Consider the following 17,709-nt stretch of genomic DNA (forward strand, 5'->3'; position numbering starts at 1 on the left):
TCGAGGAGTGGAGCGAGGAGTGTGGTTGGTACCAGCTCTTTCATGTGGTCAGTGAACTCCAGGTGGGGGGAGGATGGGGAGAGTGTGAGAGAGGAAAGGGACCTGGATGGAGTCTGGGGGGTGGAAGTAGGTACTGGGGAGGGACAGAGCTGACTGTGTTTAACAGAACAATAAAGTCTCGCTTCAGAACTTCAGACTGTTGTTTCACAATATCACAGCTTCCTGTATGCACGATGATGTTTTTCACCGTGAGATGGTCAGCCACGATGTCCAGGATTTTGTCTCTCATGTTAGAGACCGTATCTTTCGGAAAGCAGAGTATTTTGGTATTCTTGCTGCACATCGTTCTGACATCTTTTACAGCATAGTCACCAACAATCAGAGTCTCAGGCCCAGTCATTAGCGTTCCCTGTGGCCTTTTACTCTCACATTTACTCTCAGTTATTACCCTGCTTTGAGAAGATTGCTGCTTATCCAGGTCATCAGGTGGAGATTTAGGATCCTGCGACAATGGAGCAAATCTGTTTTGAAGTTGTAGGCTTGGTTGTTGTGTAGGTTTTTTTGCTGGTTTTACTTTTCTCAGCTGTCCTTGGCTTTGTCCGTCTGAGTGCAGGGGTTGAGGAGGAGTTCTGCCTGTGTACTAGTGCAGGCCAGCTAGTCGCATCACAAATCTCAGGGCGCTGGGCTCTTCCTGTTAGTCGTCCTCCCACATCCTGAGGGTATGATTTTCTCTTCGGCTTTGCACCGAGAGAGTTCCAGGGAGGACTACCATTTGAGGATACATTATTTGCTCTCTCCTGTTTCTTGGTAGGCCTGGTGGTGCTAGTTAGCTGTGTCTTCACTTGCGTTTGTCCAATGTTTTGTGTTTTTCCAATGTAAAGTGGTATCATTCCCACACGGTCCATTTACCTCCACGTTTACTTCTAGTCAGTGGATTCTTATTTCCAAGACTGCAGTCTTCCGCAGGAGTTTGTGGTAGTCGTCCGTGGAGAAGGGAGGCATCTTGCTGCTACTTAGCTTTAGCTTAGCTGCTAGTCAGCATTAGCTAACAACCCATATAGCTCGACGACTTTCTGGATTTGTCTCCACTCAAACGTTGAAGAGTGATATATGTGATATATCTGGCAATTTGAAATTTTTTTGAAGCAAAGCAAGAAAATGTAAGCAGAGGCAAGAGCAAGCAGCAAAGCGACTGCACTGTAAGGAAGCAGGAAGATTATTTTCTCACACGTCAAACATTTATGTGATCATTAAGGTATTGTGTATTGCGCTGCTTAACTGCAGGGTCTCAACTCTCTCTCTTAGACAAAGGAAGGCCACATGCCTCCTACTGCTGCATCTTTTGTCAGCAGAGCAGGGCCAAAAAATCAGCTGGTCCAAGTTAAAATCAAATCAAAAGATATTTAATAACGAACAGAAGCTATACAATTACAAACTGAAGTACACTATTGATAGAATATGTTCCGCGGATCAGAGTTAACGCGCCCCCATCCAACAGGCCAGCTGCCTGATTTTCTGTAAGATGGCCAGCGACGAGAACTGAAGAGAAATCCTCGGTAACAATGTCTTATTCTTTAAAGTCCCCGCCTGAAACTTAAAAGTCCATTGTCAGCTTTGTGATTGGCTGAAATCCAATACGCTTCCCCTTGGCCTATGGCCCATTGTCCTGTGGTCATCTTCCTTTGGCCAGCAGGTACCCTTCCCCCGCTGGATCACACCTTCTCACATTCTCACATGGTCGCTTACGAATCTCAAAAGGTCCCTGTCTCTCCCTCACGGCTCAACACTATGCCTTTAGTTTAATATATTCAATGGTTATGCTTTTATGGTTTAACACTTCTACAATTAAACATGTTACGACATTTTATATAATAATACCTTTGGCTTAAAACTTATAAATAAACATTGACATAAGATATCCACCACTAGGGGTGCTATTAAACATACTAGGAATACTTTCTAAACTTCAATTCTTCACACATGTAAGGGTGAGGGTCAAACAAACCACCCTGCAAACACATTAGAAATACTCACATTAAATTACTGTTCCTGAAAAGACAATGAAGCAGCGCCACAATGGAAACTTTGAATGGCCTACAACGTTTTCTACGTGCTGCTGACTATAATTCAAAAGATGTTTTAAAAAGTCAGTTGAGATGCTGGTAGACAAAAGTTGTTCTCCATAAGACTTAGCGATAAGCAATAACAATGGCAAATCTCTTCAACTTCACAATAAAAGTGTATTCACTGACCTGCCATCGTTAACCTGGTAGAAGGTATCGCTTTACACAGACTATTGGGAGTTGTGATGGTTGGGATAGGATGGGAATACCATTCCTCATAAACAATAACATGTTACAGTGCCAGAAGGAAGGTACTGTGTGCTACATGAGGACTGGGCCGCTAATTTTCTTTCAGGTGAATTTTCTACAGACAAAATGCCTACAGCTCTATCTAGTGGTCAGTAGACACTAAGGCATACCCGCCACCGTGAAAAGCCATCGCTGCTCTTTTTGACTTCATGTGTTTCATACTATTCAAGTTATGATAACTTATCAAAAAGGCATGTGTGAAGAGTTAATCAGACAGCATTTATCTACATCCCCAGACCAAGGCTGTGGTCAAGTACACCACAACATCCTCTGGTATTTTCTGCAGTAAAAACAAAAATAAATTGAGGACTATTATTAGCTGCTTAAATGGACTTCTAATCTAGCCTCTTTATAGCCTCTCTTAACACGGAATTTAAAATCAGTGAGCTTTAGAGTAAGATGCTAACATGCATGTCTGTTTTTAAAACACCATGAAAATAAATTTTGGCCGAGAAAATACATAAGCGATAGAAATTAGAGCATTATGTGTGTGTGAAGTTCAGTGCGTGAGGTGTGACTACCTTTGTGCACATTGTGGTTACTGTAGCCTTAATACGCAGTTTCCACATGGCCATTTAGCATCTACCTTAACTCTCTTCCTTTAGAGGAAATGTAGCCTATGATGAAATAAGAAGCAGTCAAGGAGGTAAATGTGTGATAGCCCACAGTAAATATGGACCTTTCTGATTTTTGGGGCAGGAAATAAAGATGGTACCAGCAGGCAGGACCTAAACTCCTGGTCACAGCTTAGTTTATTAACACTTTCTATAGACGTCTTTTCAAAATGAATTATTCTTTTGTCGAGGCATAAGGACAATTCAGTGAAGTGCTTCACATTTAGATTATTGATGAATTAACAACAATGTATGATTTTATCTAGCTATGTTAGATGGTCTCATGCTGCAGTAAAAAAAAAAAAAAAGGTGTGATCTCATTTCTTCTGTGCAGCAATGACACCTGCCCACAAAGTTTCCGTAGTGGGAGTTAGAACATTGACTACAAATGATGGCAAGGGGAGCACTTCAGCCACACTGTTCATCTTCGACTTCATCACGACGACCATGATCCACACATACTGCGTCATCAGTTTCTTGGGGCTGCTCTCCCTCACTGGTAAGATGAGACTAAACTTCTTTATTGCCGGTAGAGACATGACTATATAATAACAGACGTTTTTCAGGGATCATAGATGATCTTTAAGAAGCCTTTTTAATGGTTGGAAAGTCAGAATAAAGTCTTTGATTTAGCTTCTTTCTTTCTGTAATAATAAAAAACAATTAGTTTTGTAATCTGTGTATTAATGTACCTTCTCTCCCCATGTAAGGGGCCTCTGAGAGTGGCATAGTTGGGGGGGAGGTCACAGAGCCTCATTCCAGGCCCTACATGGCATCGCTCTAGTTTGACGACAATCATTCATGTGGCGGAAAGCTCATTCGGGAGGACTTTGTTTTAACGGCAGCACACTGCAAACAGTGAGTTCCGTATGAAAAAAATGTTTTTTTATGTCACGATCAATTAACGAGTTCATGGGTGTTAATTATTAGTATTGAAAAAGTGTTTTATTCCCCTCGCTGCATACTTGTCATTTCCAAAGATGTGTTGGTTATTACTTTTAATGTTTCTTATTTGAAAACGTTTAATGTTGTATGAATGTCAAATACATGTTAGTCATAACCCGGGTTGAGAAAAAGACAATGAAATTTGCCGTCAGGGGTTCTTAATGATTGACACTTTTTACATATTGTAGTAATTTGTATTTCTAAGACATTGTACTTTATCATCAATGTTTTTAAAGTGTGAAGTGCTAAGCATCATTGTGGAGTACAACTTAATATTTTGACATTACTTGAACACTTGTTTGTCAGACCTCGGCCAATGATGGTGGTACTTGGAGCACATGACATAAGCAAGAAAGAGAAAAGTCAGCAACGGATCGAAGTGGCCGAATACCATCAACATCCGAAATTCACTGGAGAATACGATAATGATATCATGTTGCTTAAGGTAAACTAAAACTGTGTAAAAGATCATCTCAAAACGTGTGTGTGTGTGTGTAAAATAAGGTCTCCACAAAGTATTTTGTGCGCTGAAGTTGACGCCATCGTCAGTTTCATTTTTTGCAACGTCTCGTTTATGCTGCACACGGGGGTTTCACACATTTGCACTGAAGGATGTGGGTGTGGACTGCTCAACATAAAACAAAACAAAACTCAATCTTGCTTCAAGGGGACATAAACACACATGGAAATGTCTGACAGATGGTTAAACTGTTTCATAAAATACGCTGTTCTCTTTCACAGTTAAAAAACAAGGCCAGACTGACGAAGTACGTGACGGCCATCGGACTACCTAAGAAAGAGAAGAAAATCCCAGCCAACATCAACTGTACCGTTGCTGGCTGGGGCCAAACCGCTGTCAATAAGCCGTCCTCAAATGTCCTGAGGGAGACCACGGAGACAATGCAATTCAGCCATGAGTGCAAACATATATGGAAACAATACTTCAATTCTGAGCACATGATCTGCACCAAATTTGACAAAAAGAGGGGAGGGGTTTGCCAGGTAATCGAACAGAATTTGAAGCAGGACAGCAAATAAGTAACCAACCATTATATACATCAATAATCCTGAAAAACATGGAGAAAACAGTATATTTTATTCATCAAAAAATGAAATCTTTTTCTGCATTATATTTAATCAACTCTGTCTGTTGTCTTTTTCTTAGGGGGATTCCGGGGGACCACTTATCTGCAACAGTAAGCCTCAGGGTATAACAGCTTTCACCCTGGGAGCTGATTGCAATAATCCCAAATATCCACATGTCTTCACTAAAGTCAATTCCTTTCTCCCATGGATTAAGAAAGTGATGAAGGGATCGGGGAATGCTGCATGAGCCCAACAATACGGTCCTTTCCTCACATGCTTATTGAAGAACATGGCAAACAGTTGGAGAATTAATGGTCTTCGTTTTGAAAAACAATTCATGAAGCAAATGTTTTGCATGTGAAAAAAAAAAAAAAATACAACTGACAAATGAATTGGAATTAAAAACTTGGTGATTTAACACAAATCCTCACTGTTCATATATATATCATGTGCCTATTACCTTTACAATAAATCATCTTACTATAAAGCTTGATTTTTGTGCTTAACTCCCTTTTGCAAAGTTGTGTCAACTATGTACATATGTGTCTTTGTCATTCTATTAATTATTGATAATATTTAATGTAATCAAATTATTATAATTCATTAACAAACATAACAACAGATGACAAAGGGGGTGGAAAGTACGCCAGTGTGATGGTTTGCTTGCGGTGTTAAAGCTCAGAGGCATTGCTTCCAAACCACACCACAGACCACAGCCATCGTCAGTCATAGTGCAAACTTTTGAAGTTGAACCGTTTTCTGTCGGTGAAACCCGCCATCTGCACAGAAAGTGAAAGAGATGTGCGGTTTGAAAAGGGAACAGTCACAAACTGAATTCTTATCACCGACACAGAATTAAAGGCTGTAAATGTAAAACTCACCTGACTCGGGTCTCTTGTGAAATATCTCTTCTCTATTACCTGTTAAGGAGAGAGGTTGAGACCGATTTAAATACAAAACTCACATACCCATATGTACATTGAAACAGGCAACTTTGCACTAAAAAGACTAAAGTTAGAAGTTACCCTTCTGTCATATCAACTCAAAGTCAGACACGAGTTCAACATTGGGTACAACACAAGAAATTACATCATTTTCTTACTGCTGTCTATCAAGTATCCATACATCATACATAATGTCATAACATTGGTAATTACTGTTTATATATTAATCTTAAAAAAACCAGAGAATTTTAATGTAAAAAAACAACTAGGCCTACATGACAAAGTCAAAGTTGTTTGAAATGTTAGATACTGTAATAGTCAATTTACCAACAAAAAGGAATTACGCGCGCGCGCGCACACACACACACACACACACACACACACACACACACACACACACACACACACACACACACACACACACACACACACACACACACACACACACACAAACTGTGGGTTCCTCACCTTGTCAAAGAACCTGCTAAGTTTCACTGCATTGGATGTGCCTGCAGCGAGGTATCTCGGGTTGGTGCAGTCCTGCAAAAACAAAACAGCACTTCAGCCACAAACCTCAGAGAAATGTACTCTGCGTGTGTAGAATGTGTTTGTGATTGTAGCTTCTTGCAAATTGCTCTGATGTCATATGTCTTTCTTGCTGCCACTGTGGTGCAGCTATATTTAAAATGGTGTTTTTATAGTCTAACAATGTTTTTGCGGAACATTTCTGTAACAGAGACCTATGTTTGAATACCATTTTAACACATAGATGAAGCCAGTAATGTTAGAGATTACATTTAAAATGGGCTGAAGATCAGAGCCTTTAGGAATTAAAAAGATGACGTACGAGATTGATCTCCTCTGCGTTGAAGTCTTCAGACAGGAAGGCCGTCCGTGTGAGAACTTCATTGCGTTTGGTCTCTGCGATCTGGTCAAACTTGGTGCCAATCAGCAACAAAGGCACCGAGTTCTCAGCAAACTGCTCTCTGTCGTAGTCACTGCAGGGAGGAAACAACAGGACCTCAGGATCCAACATTTAAACTCACAATGTAATATCTCTGTGTCAGTGTGTGTGTGTGTGTGTGTGTGTGTGTGTGTGTGTGTGTGTGTGTGTGTGTGTGTGTGTGTGTGTATATATATATATATATATATATAAATAAATATGTTAAACCCCATGAAAACAAACAACACCATGACACGTCTACTCACCCATTTGAGACGATAACTCCTGTTGGAGAAGAATCCTTGTTTAAAGCTTCCAGTGACCAGCGGTAGAGATTCTGAGACGATTTCTTATTTGTTAGATCGTGTACCAACATAATTCCTGGGAAAAGAAAAGAGAAGAAAATGACAGAACTAAATATCAGCAACCCTGATGACTCCAGATTTCCTTAAATACTCTTATATAAAATCATCTTTACCATTAACTGAATTGTAAAAGACAGCTCTGGTGCTTTTGATACTGCTGGCACTGCCAAGAGATCCTCCGACATCCCAGAGTTCAATGTAGTAGGTTTTCTCCTCCGGGGTTCCCTCCTTATAGTCTTGGACCTGGAGTAGAACAGTGATTTTAAACCTTCAACTATTTTGTCCTCTAAGCATCTGTAACACGTGACTGCTCTGACAAAAGTAACTAAATGCATTTACTCAAATACTGTAGTTAAATACAATGTTCAGGTACTTGTACTGTCTATTTTTTTGCTACTTTATTCTTCTACTCCACTACAATTCAGAGGAAAATATTGTACTTCAGATTGAGATGAATAATACAAACAACAAATACATTATGATGCGTCATTTAGGCGTCTAGGTTCAGTAAAATTAGCTCCACCTTTACCAGCTGCAACATTAAAGTGACACACAGATGAATGCACGAATTATTATAATCCACCAATATAAAATACATTATTCTGAAATGATCCGTTCTGCATTTGGAGTTTTTTTTTTTTTTTTTTTTTTATCTCAATCGACCTTTGTACATTAGGTGTTCAACCTGCTTACCCGAACATCCACAGAGCAACCAACCGTCCACGAGGGATTTCCTAACACCTGATTCTGGCACAGCAGATGGACCAAGGAGGACTTTCCCACCCCTGCAACAGATAACGTGGGTGGATGACTTACAGTTGTGATGGGATCAGTATAAACTCTTTTCAGTCTTGATGCGATGGTATACAGTTACTGCTGCTGATTGCAAGACAATGAAGACGTGGTTTGTATATGACTCACGCCTCCGTTGTAGAAACAGGTCAGTGTAACAGATCCTCAGTTTCTATCAAAGCTTGATCAGAAAATATCTTTATGTCACAATTCGGCATTTGCCGGTCCACCTTTATTCCGAATTCACCATTAGACTCGACAACGAATGCAGGTTTACAGAGTAACTAACGTTACTACATACTTTTGGCAAGAGCTTGACGTCCCAGTTAAAGATTACAAGGGTTGTAATCTTATATACACATATGTATATCAACAAATATGCTTTCAAGTTCACGTCAGAGTCTGAATGGTATGAAACTTACCGGAATCTCCTAAGACTAGTACTTTTACCCTGTCAAGAGAAGCCATTCTTGTTTTGAGACAGCGACGTCCCGGAAGATAATAGTGGAAACTCCGCCCACAAATATAATTCCTCCAGTCTGATTGGTTCCCAAGAAAATAAGAAAGACGCAAAGCCATTCGTCAAAATGTATGTCAATCAACAATCCTTTGCTCCTATTGGCTATTGAGTGCAACTGGTAAACCTTTGTTGTGGTTTTGGTATTGTTTCCGGGGTTGACTTCTCAAGTAAATTATGAAGCATGCTAGCTAACCTGAAGCAGTTTAAATATCCAGAAGTACAAATGCTTCTAGTGAGCTTAAGCTGCGTTTGTTAGACACAAAGTCGGCGATGACCTAAGGAAGCGGGGGCTTTGTCGTATTGGTAGAACATACCGTTAAAGAGTAAGTTATCGGGCAGGGTTGGTGTTAACTTGTTAGCTATCTGTTACATGTTGGCTGCAACGTTAAGTTTAGCTAACGTTAGTTAGCATACGGCATCATCTGCGAGCTGGTCCGCTAAATGTTAAGATAGTGTAAAGTGCTTCCAAGTAAAGCGGCCTAAACGTTAACGTTACTAGCTAAATATAATACCCTTACTAGTAGTTATGGTCGCTGCTAACTTGCTGCATTAGTCACTGTGATATAGGTTTGTTTGAGTTGTCTAACGGTGAGATAAGTTAAGTTGCCACTATCCAACAACCAGTACAGCTGTCAATGTTGTCCACCAGTAGTAGGCAACTTAACAGGCGAGAGAAAGAACATTATTCGCAAAATATGATCTTCACTCCCTTCAAATAGTATCCATGTAGTTCAATCTTTCATTTCCGTCCAAATTTAACCTAATATTCCCCCCAAGCGTTGAGTGGTTAAGGTATGCTACCTGCAGCTTTAGACTCAATTCTTCCACTCTCTGATGTCCTTTAATGTTTCTCGTCCCTTCAGAATCGCTCAACAGTTATCATCTCTCGCTCTCTCTCTCTCCCCCCCCCCCCCCCCCCTCTCTCTCTCTCTCTCTCTCTCCCTCCCCCTCCCCACAGCAGAAGATGATAGAACCAGAGGTTCTGACTGAGGTTCCTGCTGCACTGAAGCGGCTAGCCAAGCAGGTGGTAAGGGGTTTCTATGGAGTGGAACATGCCTTGGCCCTGGACGTACTCATCCGCAACCCGTGTGTACGTGAGGAGGACATGCTGGAGCTGCTCAAGTTTGATCGTAAACAACTGCGATCGGTGCTCAACACCCTGAAGGCAGACAAGTTTGTGAAGTGTCGCATGAGAGTGGAAACGGCTCCCGATGGCAAGACAACACGGCACAACTACTACTTCATCAACTACAGGTGGTTATTATCTTGTATGGTTTGCATAAAAAGTAAGCAACATTTGCTCGTCTGCCATGTGCCAACACATTTAGTGCTTTAACTTGAGAAACTACTATTTAAATTACATGTAAGTGATAGTTGATGCCACACTCATTTTTGTTTTATACAGAGAAGACATTGTCTTTTTAATGCCTGGCGAGAGTTATGTGTTTGGTTGTGCTTTTCTTTTATCAGCCCATGTCAACATCTTGAATACTATGAAGCTTTACCGACCTGTCTTTTTTTTTTTTTTTTTTTTTTAGGGTCTTGGTAAACGTGGTGAAGTATAAATTGGATCATATGCGACGGCGCATTGAGACGGATGAGCGAGACTCCACCAACCGAGCCTCCTTCCGGTGCCCCTGCTGCTTCTCCACCTTCACGGATCTAGAGGCCAATCAGCTGTTTGACCCAATGACAGGTAAACAATCTGATTATCTAGCACACTGATTTTCAACCGCTGTGCACACCAGAGAGTAATGAAATACTCTTCCATGCCAGTGGGTGGCAGTAGGTAGCACAATAAGGACACTGTTGATTTTAAGACAGTAGAATGACATGATGCACGAGAGAGGTTGCGGTGACGAGACGAACGGCGATGGAGAAATATTTGAAAAGTCAAAATGCAGACTCTGAACTGGGCCCTGGAGATGAGCTTTTCAAGCATGACTGCTATACAAACTAAAAACAGAGACTGAGAGCTGTTGAGGAAGAGCTTCGTGTTGCCTTTCTTCAGTTTCTGCCAGCACATCAGCTTTGTGTTCATCTAAACAGGCCCAGGTTTCACACCGAGTAAGGATCAACACATTGAGAGACGTGTCCTTAATTTGTCAGCATATATGCTGTATTATGCTACAATGTGTCATTTTTGTGGCAAAAAATGTACCGCGGCTCAGAAAAGGTTTAAAAACACCGATCCATCAAGCTATTAGTTGTTGTTTCTTCATGACCAACGCTGTTCAATTACAGTGCTGCCTGACAATGAGGCCGTCTCTGTAGAAAACATCGACTGCTCTCTCGTGACCAGCAGTTGTATTTGCTCGAAAGGAAAATCAATCGTAGATGATTAAAAGAAGACTGAGATGTGCTCTGAAGACCTGTCGACGTGAACATCACTTGCACAAGACGAGGTTTATGACCGGAGAGGAGGCTGAGCATCTAAAGCCACCTGTGTTCCTGGGGATGAAGCCCATTACAGGTTGTGGCTTCTTGCTACCAGCCAAAATAAAAGATTTAGAAGAAGGAAGAGTATTATAATAAAGAAGAACATAATAAAAGCATGAGATTCAGTGTAGCTATGTCACCTGATCAGTAAGTGATGAGTAATCTAGTCCATATATTTGCAAGTGTGGCTATTTACCCCAAATTTAAACTGATTAATTGAATATCTGGCAATTGTTTTATTAGATGAGTTTTGGTTACATTTAGATGTCCTAGATTTCCTAGGTTAGGTTGTCTTAGGTCAAACTAAATGTTTCCGTGAAGCGTATTTGAAATGACTTCCCGAAGCACAGTCGTACTCTGATTCTCGTCCTGCCGCAATATGGGCCGGCAGCGGTCCAGAACCGTGCTTCTAAATGGACATCCCATCACTCACTTATCACCAGGAGCCGTCCATTATGACGTGTCTGACGAGTGAGTAAGAGAAGCAACCAGCACGTCATCTTCGGCAGAGAATGGGTGTGGACGTGCAGAAGCCGAATAAAGCTAAATAACCACGGCGTTGCAGTAGACCTAGACTCACACACGCTTCTCAATTCATAAGTCGATTGACATAACTAAGACTTGACCAACTTACTTAAGTCGCCAGTGCTTTCTCTGTTGAATTTTAATTTAAGTTCTCCAGTTTCCTCTTGATTCAAATAACACATCTCCTGGCTATGTGAGAGGGTCTGGGTATAAGACTGTGGAGTATCATCGCATTTCATTTCCTACAAGTTATCTTCCCAGAATGTCTGGGTATGGGGGTGTTAAAGATTTGCTTTATGTTGTGCTTGTGATGTACGCTCCACACTCTTAGGCTGTGTTCATTCATAAACAGCGTTCATTCTCGAGTCCGTCAGAACGAGGCCTCGTGCTTTCATTGTCTGCCAATCCGAATGTTGACTACCAGTCCGCCAACACCGTCGCTAGGAAACAAAGAGCAGAGTGTGCTGCATGAGTGTTGAAGACACGCCACCAGGCTGAAGAGAAGGGTTTTGCTGCCCATTCTGGTAGAAGGTCTCGTGCCGTGTCACCAAAGTCCTGCAGTCCAGCTGTTTCTGAACTGCAGCGAGGTGAAGAGTTAAACCACTGGAGGACAACAAAGGCACGATTTTCCAAGGGTGTTAAATTAATCTTGACATTTAAATTTGAGATCTCTTTTGTAATTGGTGTAATACAGAAAACAGCCAGCATCCTGAAATGCCATCCCAATGTCCCGAGGAGACCAGTTTTCTAACGCATGCTGATATAAAGAGCATGACTATCATCAGCTCCTCAGATCTTCAGACAACATGCTGAAGTGTTGCTGGTTGTTTTAGAATTAAAAACAGAAGCATGTGGGCATATTCATATGTTCAGGGCCCCAATATGCAACACAAAACTAATTGAAGGAAATAAAACGCCCAATAACGCCACACTGGATGATACATTTGATAGCTTCTCGTTCCCAGCTTCATGCTACTGCTTTGGAGCCGTCGGCGTCTTCCCGGCATCTTGCCAATTCCTTTTGCACTTGTCTCTTGTTTCAACATATCTCCACTGGTATCAAATGTGGCTGTGGCGGCAGTAACCCTGCACCCTGACAGAGGCTGACAAAAAGATAACGTGGAGCTCACACAGTGGTGGTCTGATAGACCGGTGGCTTCTTCAGGGCAAGCAACACTCGCTTTTACCTCACAGCGATGGGAAGTGACATTACTAGTCTGCCAGCTCATTGTGACCCACAAAGGAAACCCTCGCACTCTGAATGTTCACATGTAAAGTGAATGTACACTCACCTCTCTTTAGAACATGCATGTTTGTTTGTTTACTAACTCCACCTGACATGTAGGTCCACTCAACGTTTTGGCTGAAAAACAGTTGTTTTTTAGTCGTGCATAAAATCTTACTTTCTTCTTCTTCCACATGCAGCACATGTGCGCTGACCTCTCTTTCATCCCGTGCACACACTTTTCTCTCTCTCTCTCTCTCTCTCTCTCTCTCTCTCTCTCATATACACACAAATGCAACGTTGCCGAACATGCCCTTCTCTTACTGGTAGGAAGCAGGTCCGAGAGAGAGAGAGAGAGAGAGAGAGAGAGAGAGATCAGCCTGCAGTGTCATTAACAGCGAGGCATTGTTGTCTTGGGTAGAAGTGCAGCTATTAGCTATATATACTAAATGGTAAGTGGAAGTGAGGTATCGTAGGATTGCTTTGTCGATCATAATAGTGGGCATGTAGTAGAACCCTCAAATCACAGCAAATAGAGCAGTGGTGCATTGTTGCACACCTTTAACCTCAATAATAAACATATAGAGTACGTCTAAAGATTAAAGGGCAACCGCTCAGTGAGGAAGTACTCATGACTATCCGGTTATCTGTATCTAGAGTCATGCTAGTCTGGTCACTTTTACTGACAGCACATTTCCAACTACGCTAAATCTCTGCAAGTAGTTTTTTTTTTTGCAAAGTTGGTTTACAGCCTGCGGCTTTGGGCTGGAATCCAAAGCAGTGCCCTGCAGGCATGTCCCAAGGCTGTGGGTAACACGGTGTGTGCTTTGGTCAGGTAAGTAACCAGAACATCCCCCCGTTGTTGTTATTGTAAACACATTTCTGTCTTCACCCATAGGTACATTTCGATGCACCTTCTGCCAGACGGAGGTAGAGGAGGACGCGTCTGTCTGTCCTGACGGCAGGACGCTGGTGGCCCGCTTCAATGAGCAGATCGAGCCCATCTATGCGCTGCTGCGTGAGACCGAAGACGTGAACTTGTCTCAGGATCTGCTGGAGCCGGAGCCCGCTGAGATCCCTGCCCTCAAACAGAGGTCAGCTTCTGACAAACCTCACACACTGCCTGCTACTTCTAAATACCTACTCCCCTCAGTCAGCCAGTCCTCACGAGTCAGCATTTTCACTGACAACAAATGGGGTGTTCACCTCTGTCAACTGCAATAATGGCCTCAAGCGATATTGGCTCAACTTCATTTTTTTTTCTGTGCAACAAGGGAATTCAATTCTATTACACAGGAATGAAGTATATTTAGCTTACACACACACACACACACACACACACACACACACACACACACACACACACACACACACACTCAATGTTTCATGTTTAAACTTAAGGATGTTCACTGAATCTTTCCTCTAGCCGTGAACGTGCTGCAGCAGCAGCCGGAGCGCACTTAGGCCCGCACCGCGAAGCCTGGTCGAACAAAGGCTCGACTTACGCTGACATGTACACCCAGAACGTGGTTATCAGCATGGAGGAGCAGGAAGACCAGCTGAAGCAGGCCAATGAAGGCAAGGCACCGAAGGAGAGGCCCGTGTGGCTGACCCAGAGCACCGTGCAGGGTGCTTACAGCGAGCCCGACATCATCAAGAACAGTAAGTGAGATGCTCTGTCAAAACACGCATCAAGCGCTAACCAGTCAATATGTAGATTTCACACTATTCTGATGGCAGAAGGTAGAAAAATTAACATCAGACACTTTTTCAGAGTTGAAATTTGAAGAATTGTATAATTTTGCATGCACCCTCTGCCATATTGGCTAAAATCATCTTCCATAAATAATTTATGCTCTAATATACTAATATGTGTTCATCTCGATGCCTCAAAAAAATGTAAATGTCAGTAATTCAAAGACATTAAATTCCCTCCCACTCCTGTCGTCATCTATACATTCTATTGCCTTGCTGAATGCACTGGGTTTTCCAGTAGTAAGGTGATGATCGCACGGACAAAGACGAGCCCAATCCAGACCCACTGCTCCTCTGTGACCTGAAGTTCCTATCCCTGTTCTCTTTGCAGTCAAACCGGAGCGACCAGAGGTCAACCCAGGTTATCAGAGAGGCTATCTTACTCTAACATTGTTTCTCCACCCAAGGGCATGCAGCAATCAGGCCTGGCCAGACTCCCATTGAACCGTAATTGCTTAATTGAGATAATCACAGGCTTGATTAGTGCATGGCTGAGCAAGAATTTCTCATTAATAAAATCTATTCTGTGGAAATTGCAAAAATTATGCCTTCTGAATATCCTGTGTGGTCTCTGTGGATCTGTCTGTAATGAAAGGCCCGGAAACAGACATGACATCCGAAGATGACGTGGTGTACATGAAGTATGCTAAAGGAATCGTAAATGAGCTGGAGCCTAGACGGGCCTACTGTGTCTTAGCATTGTTTCGTAATGTTCTATAAGTTCCAGAAGAAGTAACAAGAAGTGATTTCAGGAAGTGAATGTATTTCTATTTTTGAATAAGCAATTGTTTTGTTTTCCCCAGGTGGAGACGATGCACCCGTAGCCCAGGACGGAGCAGCAGGTCACGGAATAGGTCAGGCAGATGAAAATGAGGAAGTGATGCGCGCCCTGCTCATCCACGAGAAGAGAGGTGCGGCAGCAACAGGTGGAGGCGGAGCGAGCGCCGCTACCAAGGGGCTCTCCTCCTCCAAAGCTAACGCCAGCGACTCCGAGAGCGACACCAGCGAATCGGAAGACGACTCTCTCTCGGTTCCCCCCGCCGCCGCAGCCGCTCATCGGGGCGCGCAGGAGGAGGAAGAGGACGACGACGAGTTTGAGGAGGTGGGGGACGAGCCGATGGTGATGGTCGGAGGCAGGCAGTTCTCCTACCGGGAGGTGAGCCAGAGGCCGGAGCTGGTGGAGCAAATGTCTGCGCAGGAGAAGGAGGCCTACATTGAAATGGGACAAAACCTCTTCCAGGACATGTACTTCTGAACACACACACACACACACACACACACATACATTTACACACTCATTAACAACAAGTTGATGAGTTCCCCAAAGTATACTTCTGCTGTCTCACGCTGTCAGTGATGACGTCTGAGGAAATGTTTGTGGACACGACTTCTCAAGAAGTATTTACAGTCGGCTTTAGGCTCTTGCGTTATAAGAACCAATGACACGCTCTGACTGTGTTGCCCAGGTGACCATACCTTTAGTATTCTGTCCTCCAGTATTTTTTTTTTTTTTTATTCTCAGTCGTCAGCCCAGAAGGGAGCTGGCCGGCAGTTTTTGCACTGAGTGCCAATCTGTTTGTTTTTTGTTCATCTGAAATGAAAATAAAACGGACTAACAGGCTGTCTACTCCGGTTATGTTTTAAACGCGTTGTCCAGTCATGCTTCTCTCATGCATCTGACTGGCCAGATATGCTTCAAATGGAATCAACTCAGCTGTCTGTTAGCAGTCCAGCACTGAAGGATGGAAGCTGCTGCTGCTGCTGCTGCTGCTGCTGCTGGGCGTTGGGTGTAGTCTTGTCTCTTTTTCAGATCAGACCGGATTTAAAAGCTACAAGAGAAGCGAGAGGATATGGGTGAACTGTAGCGGTCTACAGTAAAACATGTGTTACTCTGAACGATGTGTAATAATTAAAAAACACTGCAGTACAGCAATATGACTGGACACGCATACGTAGACACAACCAGCACATACACTTACAAGCAGTTCAGAATGTGAAAGTAAGGGGGCACTGTGACATCTGTCTTCTCCCATAGTGAACAACACAGACTCTAGTTAGTGTTTGGAATTATACCAACACTCAGTTATACCCCAAAGCTGTTTACAGGAGGGCCTCAATGGTCATGGATATGACTCCATGCTACAACATGGACCGACGTTAGATCTGTTATTATGAGTTTCTACCATTTTAAATGAGCGTTCATATCAATCCATCTAAGCAGCAAAAGATATGTAAACCATGAAGAAACGAGGAGTGCGTCATTTAGATTTTTTAATTATATTAGCCTCATGATAATACATTTCTTTTAATTTCTTTAAATGTTTTTTCACTATTTGTGTGTTACAATGCCTTTCTTATACAGCAGCAGTTAGACAAAGTAATGTTTCACGTATCATAAAATATAATGTGCAGGAATATTACTGCTACCACTGACACATATTTGCCATTCAGATGGTGGTGCTACAGGGTTTGAGTTACCATTGAAAACACATTTCATATAAAAAAAAAAAAAAATTATGACACAAATACTACCCGTTGCATCTGATGCGTATCCGAATCGTGTCAGACTCGTCAGTCTGTAATCAAGGATGCTGCAGCTATTAGATGCTGCAGCTATTAGATGCTGCAGCTATTAGATGGTGCCATCTATAGAGGTAGATGGCATAATCAAGACGATAGACATGTTCTATGTGTGGAAGCTTGTTTCGGGAGGAATTGAAGGAAAACATCCAGGGCCAGATTAACAGGCTGACATGCATTCCATCCATTGGTTTCCTCCCAGTGAGACCATTCCTGTCCTGTCTGGTCACATGATGACAGTCGTTCACTGAGGCGGTCCCTACGGGCCAAACACACTCTAGATGTGCTCCAGCTGGATTTAGGGTATTTTAGTTATGTGGCTTTCCAAATAATGACTGATGTAACCTCGGTAACCCACGGCACTGGGTCACCTTTTCATAATGGGGGGGGGGGGGCAATTTCACCTCTAATCCAGAGTCTGAACCCAGAAAACCGTCCTTTTCAAATACAATGTTAAATGTTACACCTGCTGAAGTCTCTCTCTCTCTCTCTCTCTCTCTCTCTCTCTCTCTCTCTCTCTCTCTCTCTCTCTCTCTCTCTCTCTCTCTCTCTCTCTCCTTTTTGAGCAAAATTTACCAGATTTTTTTTAAAAAAAAATTTTATT

General features: G+C 42.5%; 3 protein-coding genes across 5 annotated transcripts; 2 read left to right on the forward strand and 1 right to left on the reverse strand.

The window, feature by feature from the left end:
- Positions 1-3,364: 3,364 nt before the first annotated feature.
- Positions 3,365-5,510, forward strand: LOC137892866 (granzyme B(G,H)-like). Its single transcript, XM_068738272.1, is given in 5 exon segments — positions 3,365-3,485; positions 3,697-3,844; positions 4,238-4,376; positions 4,673-4,933; positions 5,097-5,510. Coding segments are annotated over 5 exon segments (768 nt in total). The 5' UTR covers positions 3,365-3,433; the 3' UTR covers positions 5,265-5,510.
- On the reverse strand, positions 5,009-8,550 carry rabl3 (RAB, member of RAS oncogene family-like 3). The gene is made up of 8 exons (XM_068738283.1): positions 8,484-8,550; positions 7,963-8,054; positions 7,383-7,512; positions 7,171-7,285; positions 6,809-6,959; positions 6,430-6,501; positions 5,899-5,937; positions 5,009-5,796 (listed from the first exon to the last, which is right to left on the reverse strand). Exons 1-8 carry the CDS (start codon positions 8,527-8,529, stop codon positions 5,740-5,742), a joined length of 702 nt encoding a protein of 233 aa, XP_068594384.1. The 5' UTR covers positions 8,530-8,550; the 3' UTR covers positions 5,009-5,739.
- gtf2e1 (general transcription factor IIE, polypeptide 1, alpha) lies at positions 8,192-16,146 on the forward strand. Of its 3 annotated transcripts, none has more exons than XM_068738260.1 (6): positions 8,192-8,209; positions 9,543-9,835; positions 10,120-10,277; positions 13,669-13,864; positions 14,197-14,432; positions 15,329-16,146. In XM_068738260.1, exons 2-6 carry the CDS (start codon positions 9,546-9,548, stop codon positions 15,778-15,780), a joined length of 1,332 nt encoding a protein of 443 aa, XP_068594361.1. In that variant the 5' UTR covers positions 8,192-8,209; positions 9,543-9,545; the 3' UTR covers positions 15,781-16,146. The 3 variants fall into 3 exon arrangements, with proteins under 3 accessions (XP_068594361.1, XP_068594345.1, XP_068594352.1); XM_068738244.1 differs by lacking the exon at positions 8,192-8,209 and adding an exon at positions 8,738-8,904 and having other exon boundaries at positions 9,540-9,835; XM_068738251.1 differs by lacking the exon at positions 8,192-8,209 and adding an exon at positions 8,738-8,904.
- Positions 16,147-17,709: the final 1,563 nt, after the last annotated feature.

This window comes from Cebidichthys violaceus, unplaced genomic scaffold, assembly GCF_023349555.1.
Source record: "Cebidichthys violaceus isolate CVI_PGR_0920_01 unplaced genomic scaffold, fCebVio1.0.p SCAF_11, whole genome shotgun sequence".
Taxonomy (NCBI): domain Eukaryota; kingdom Metazoa; phylum Chordata; class Actinopteri; order Perciformes; family Stichaeidae; genus Cebidichthys; species Cebidichthys violaceus.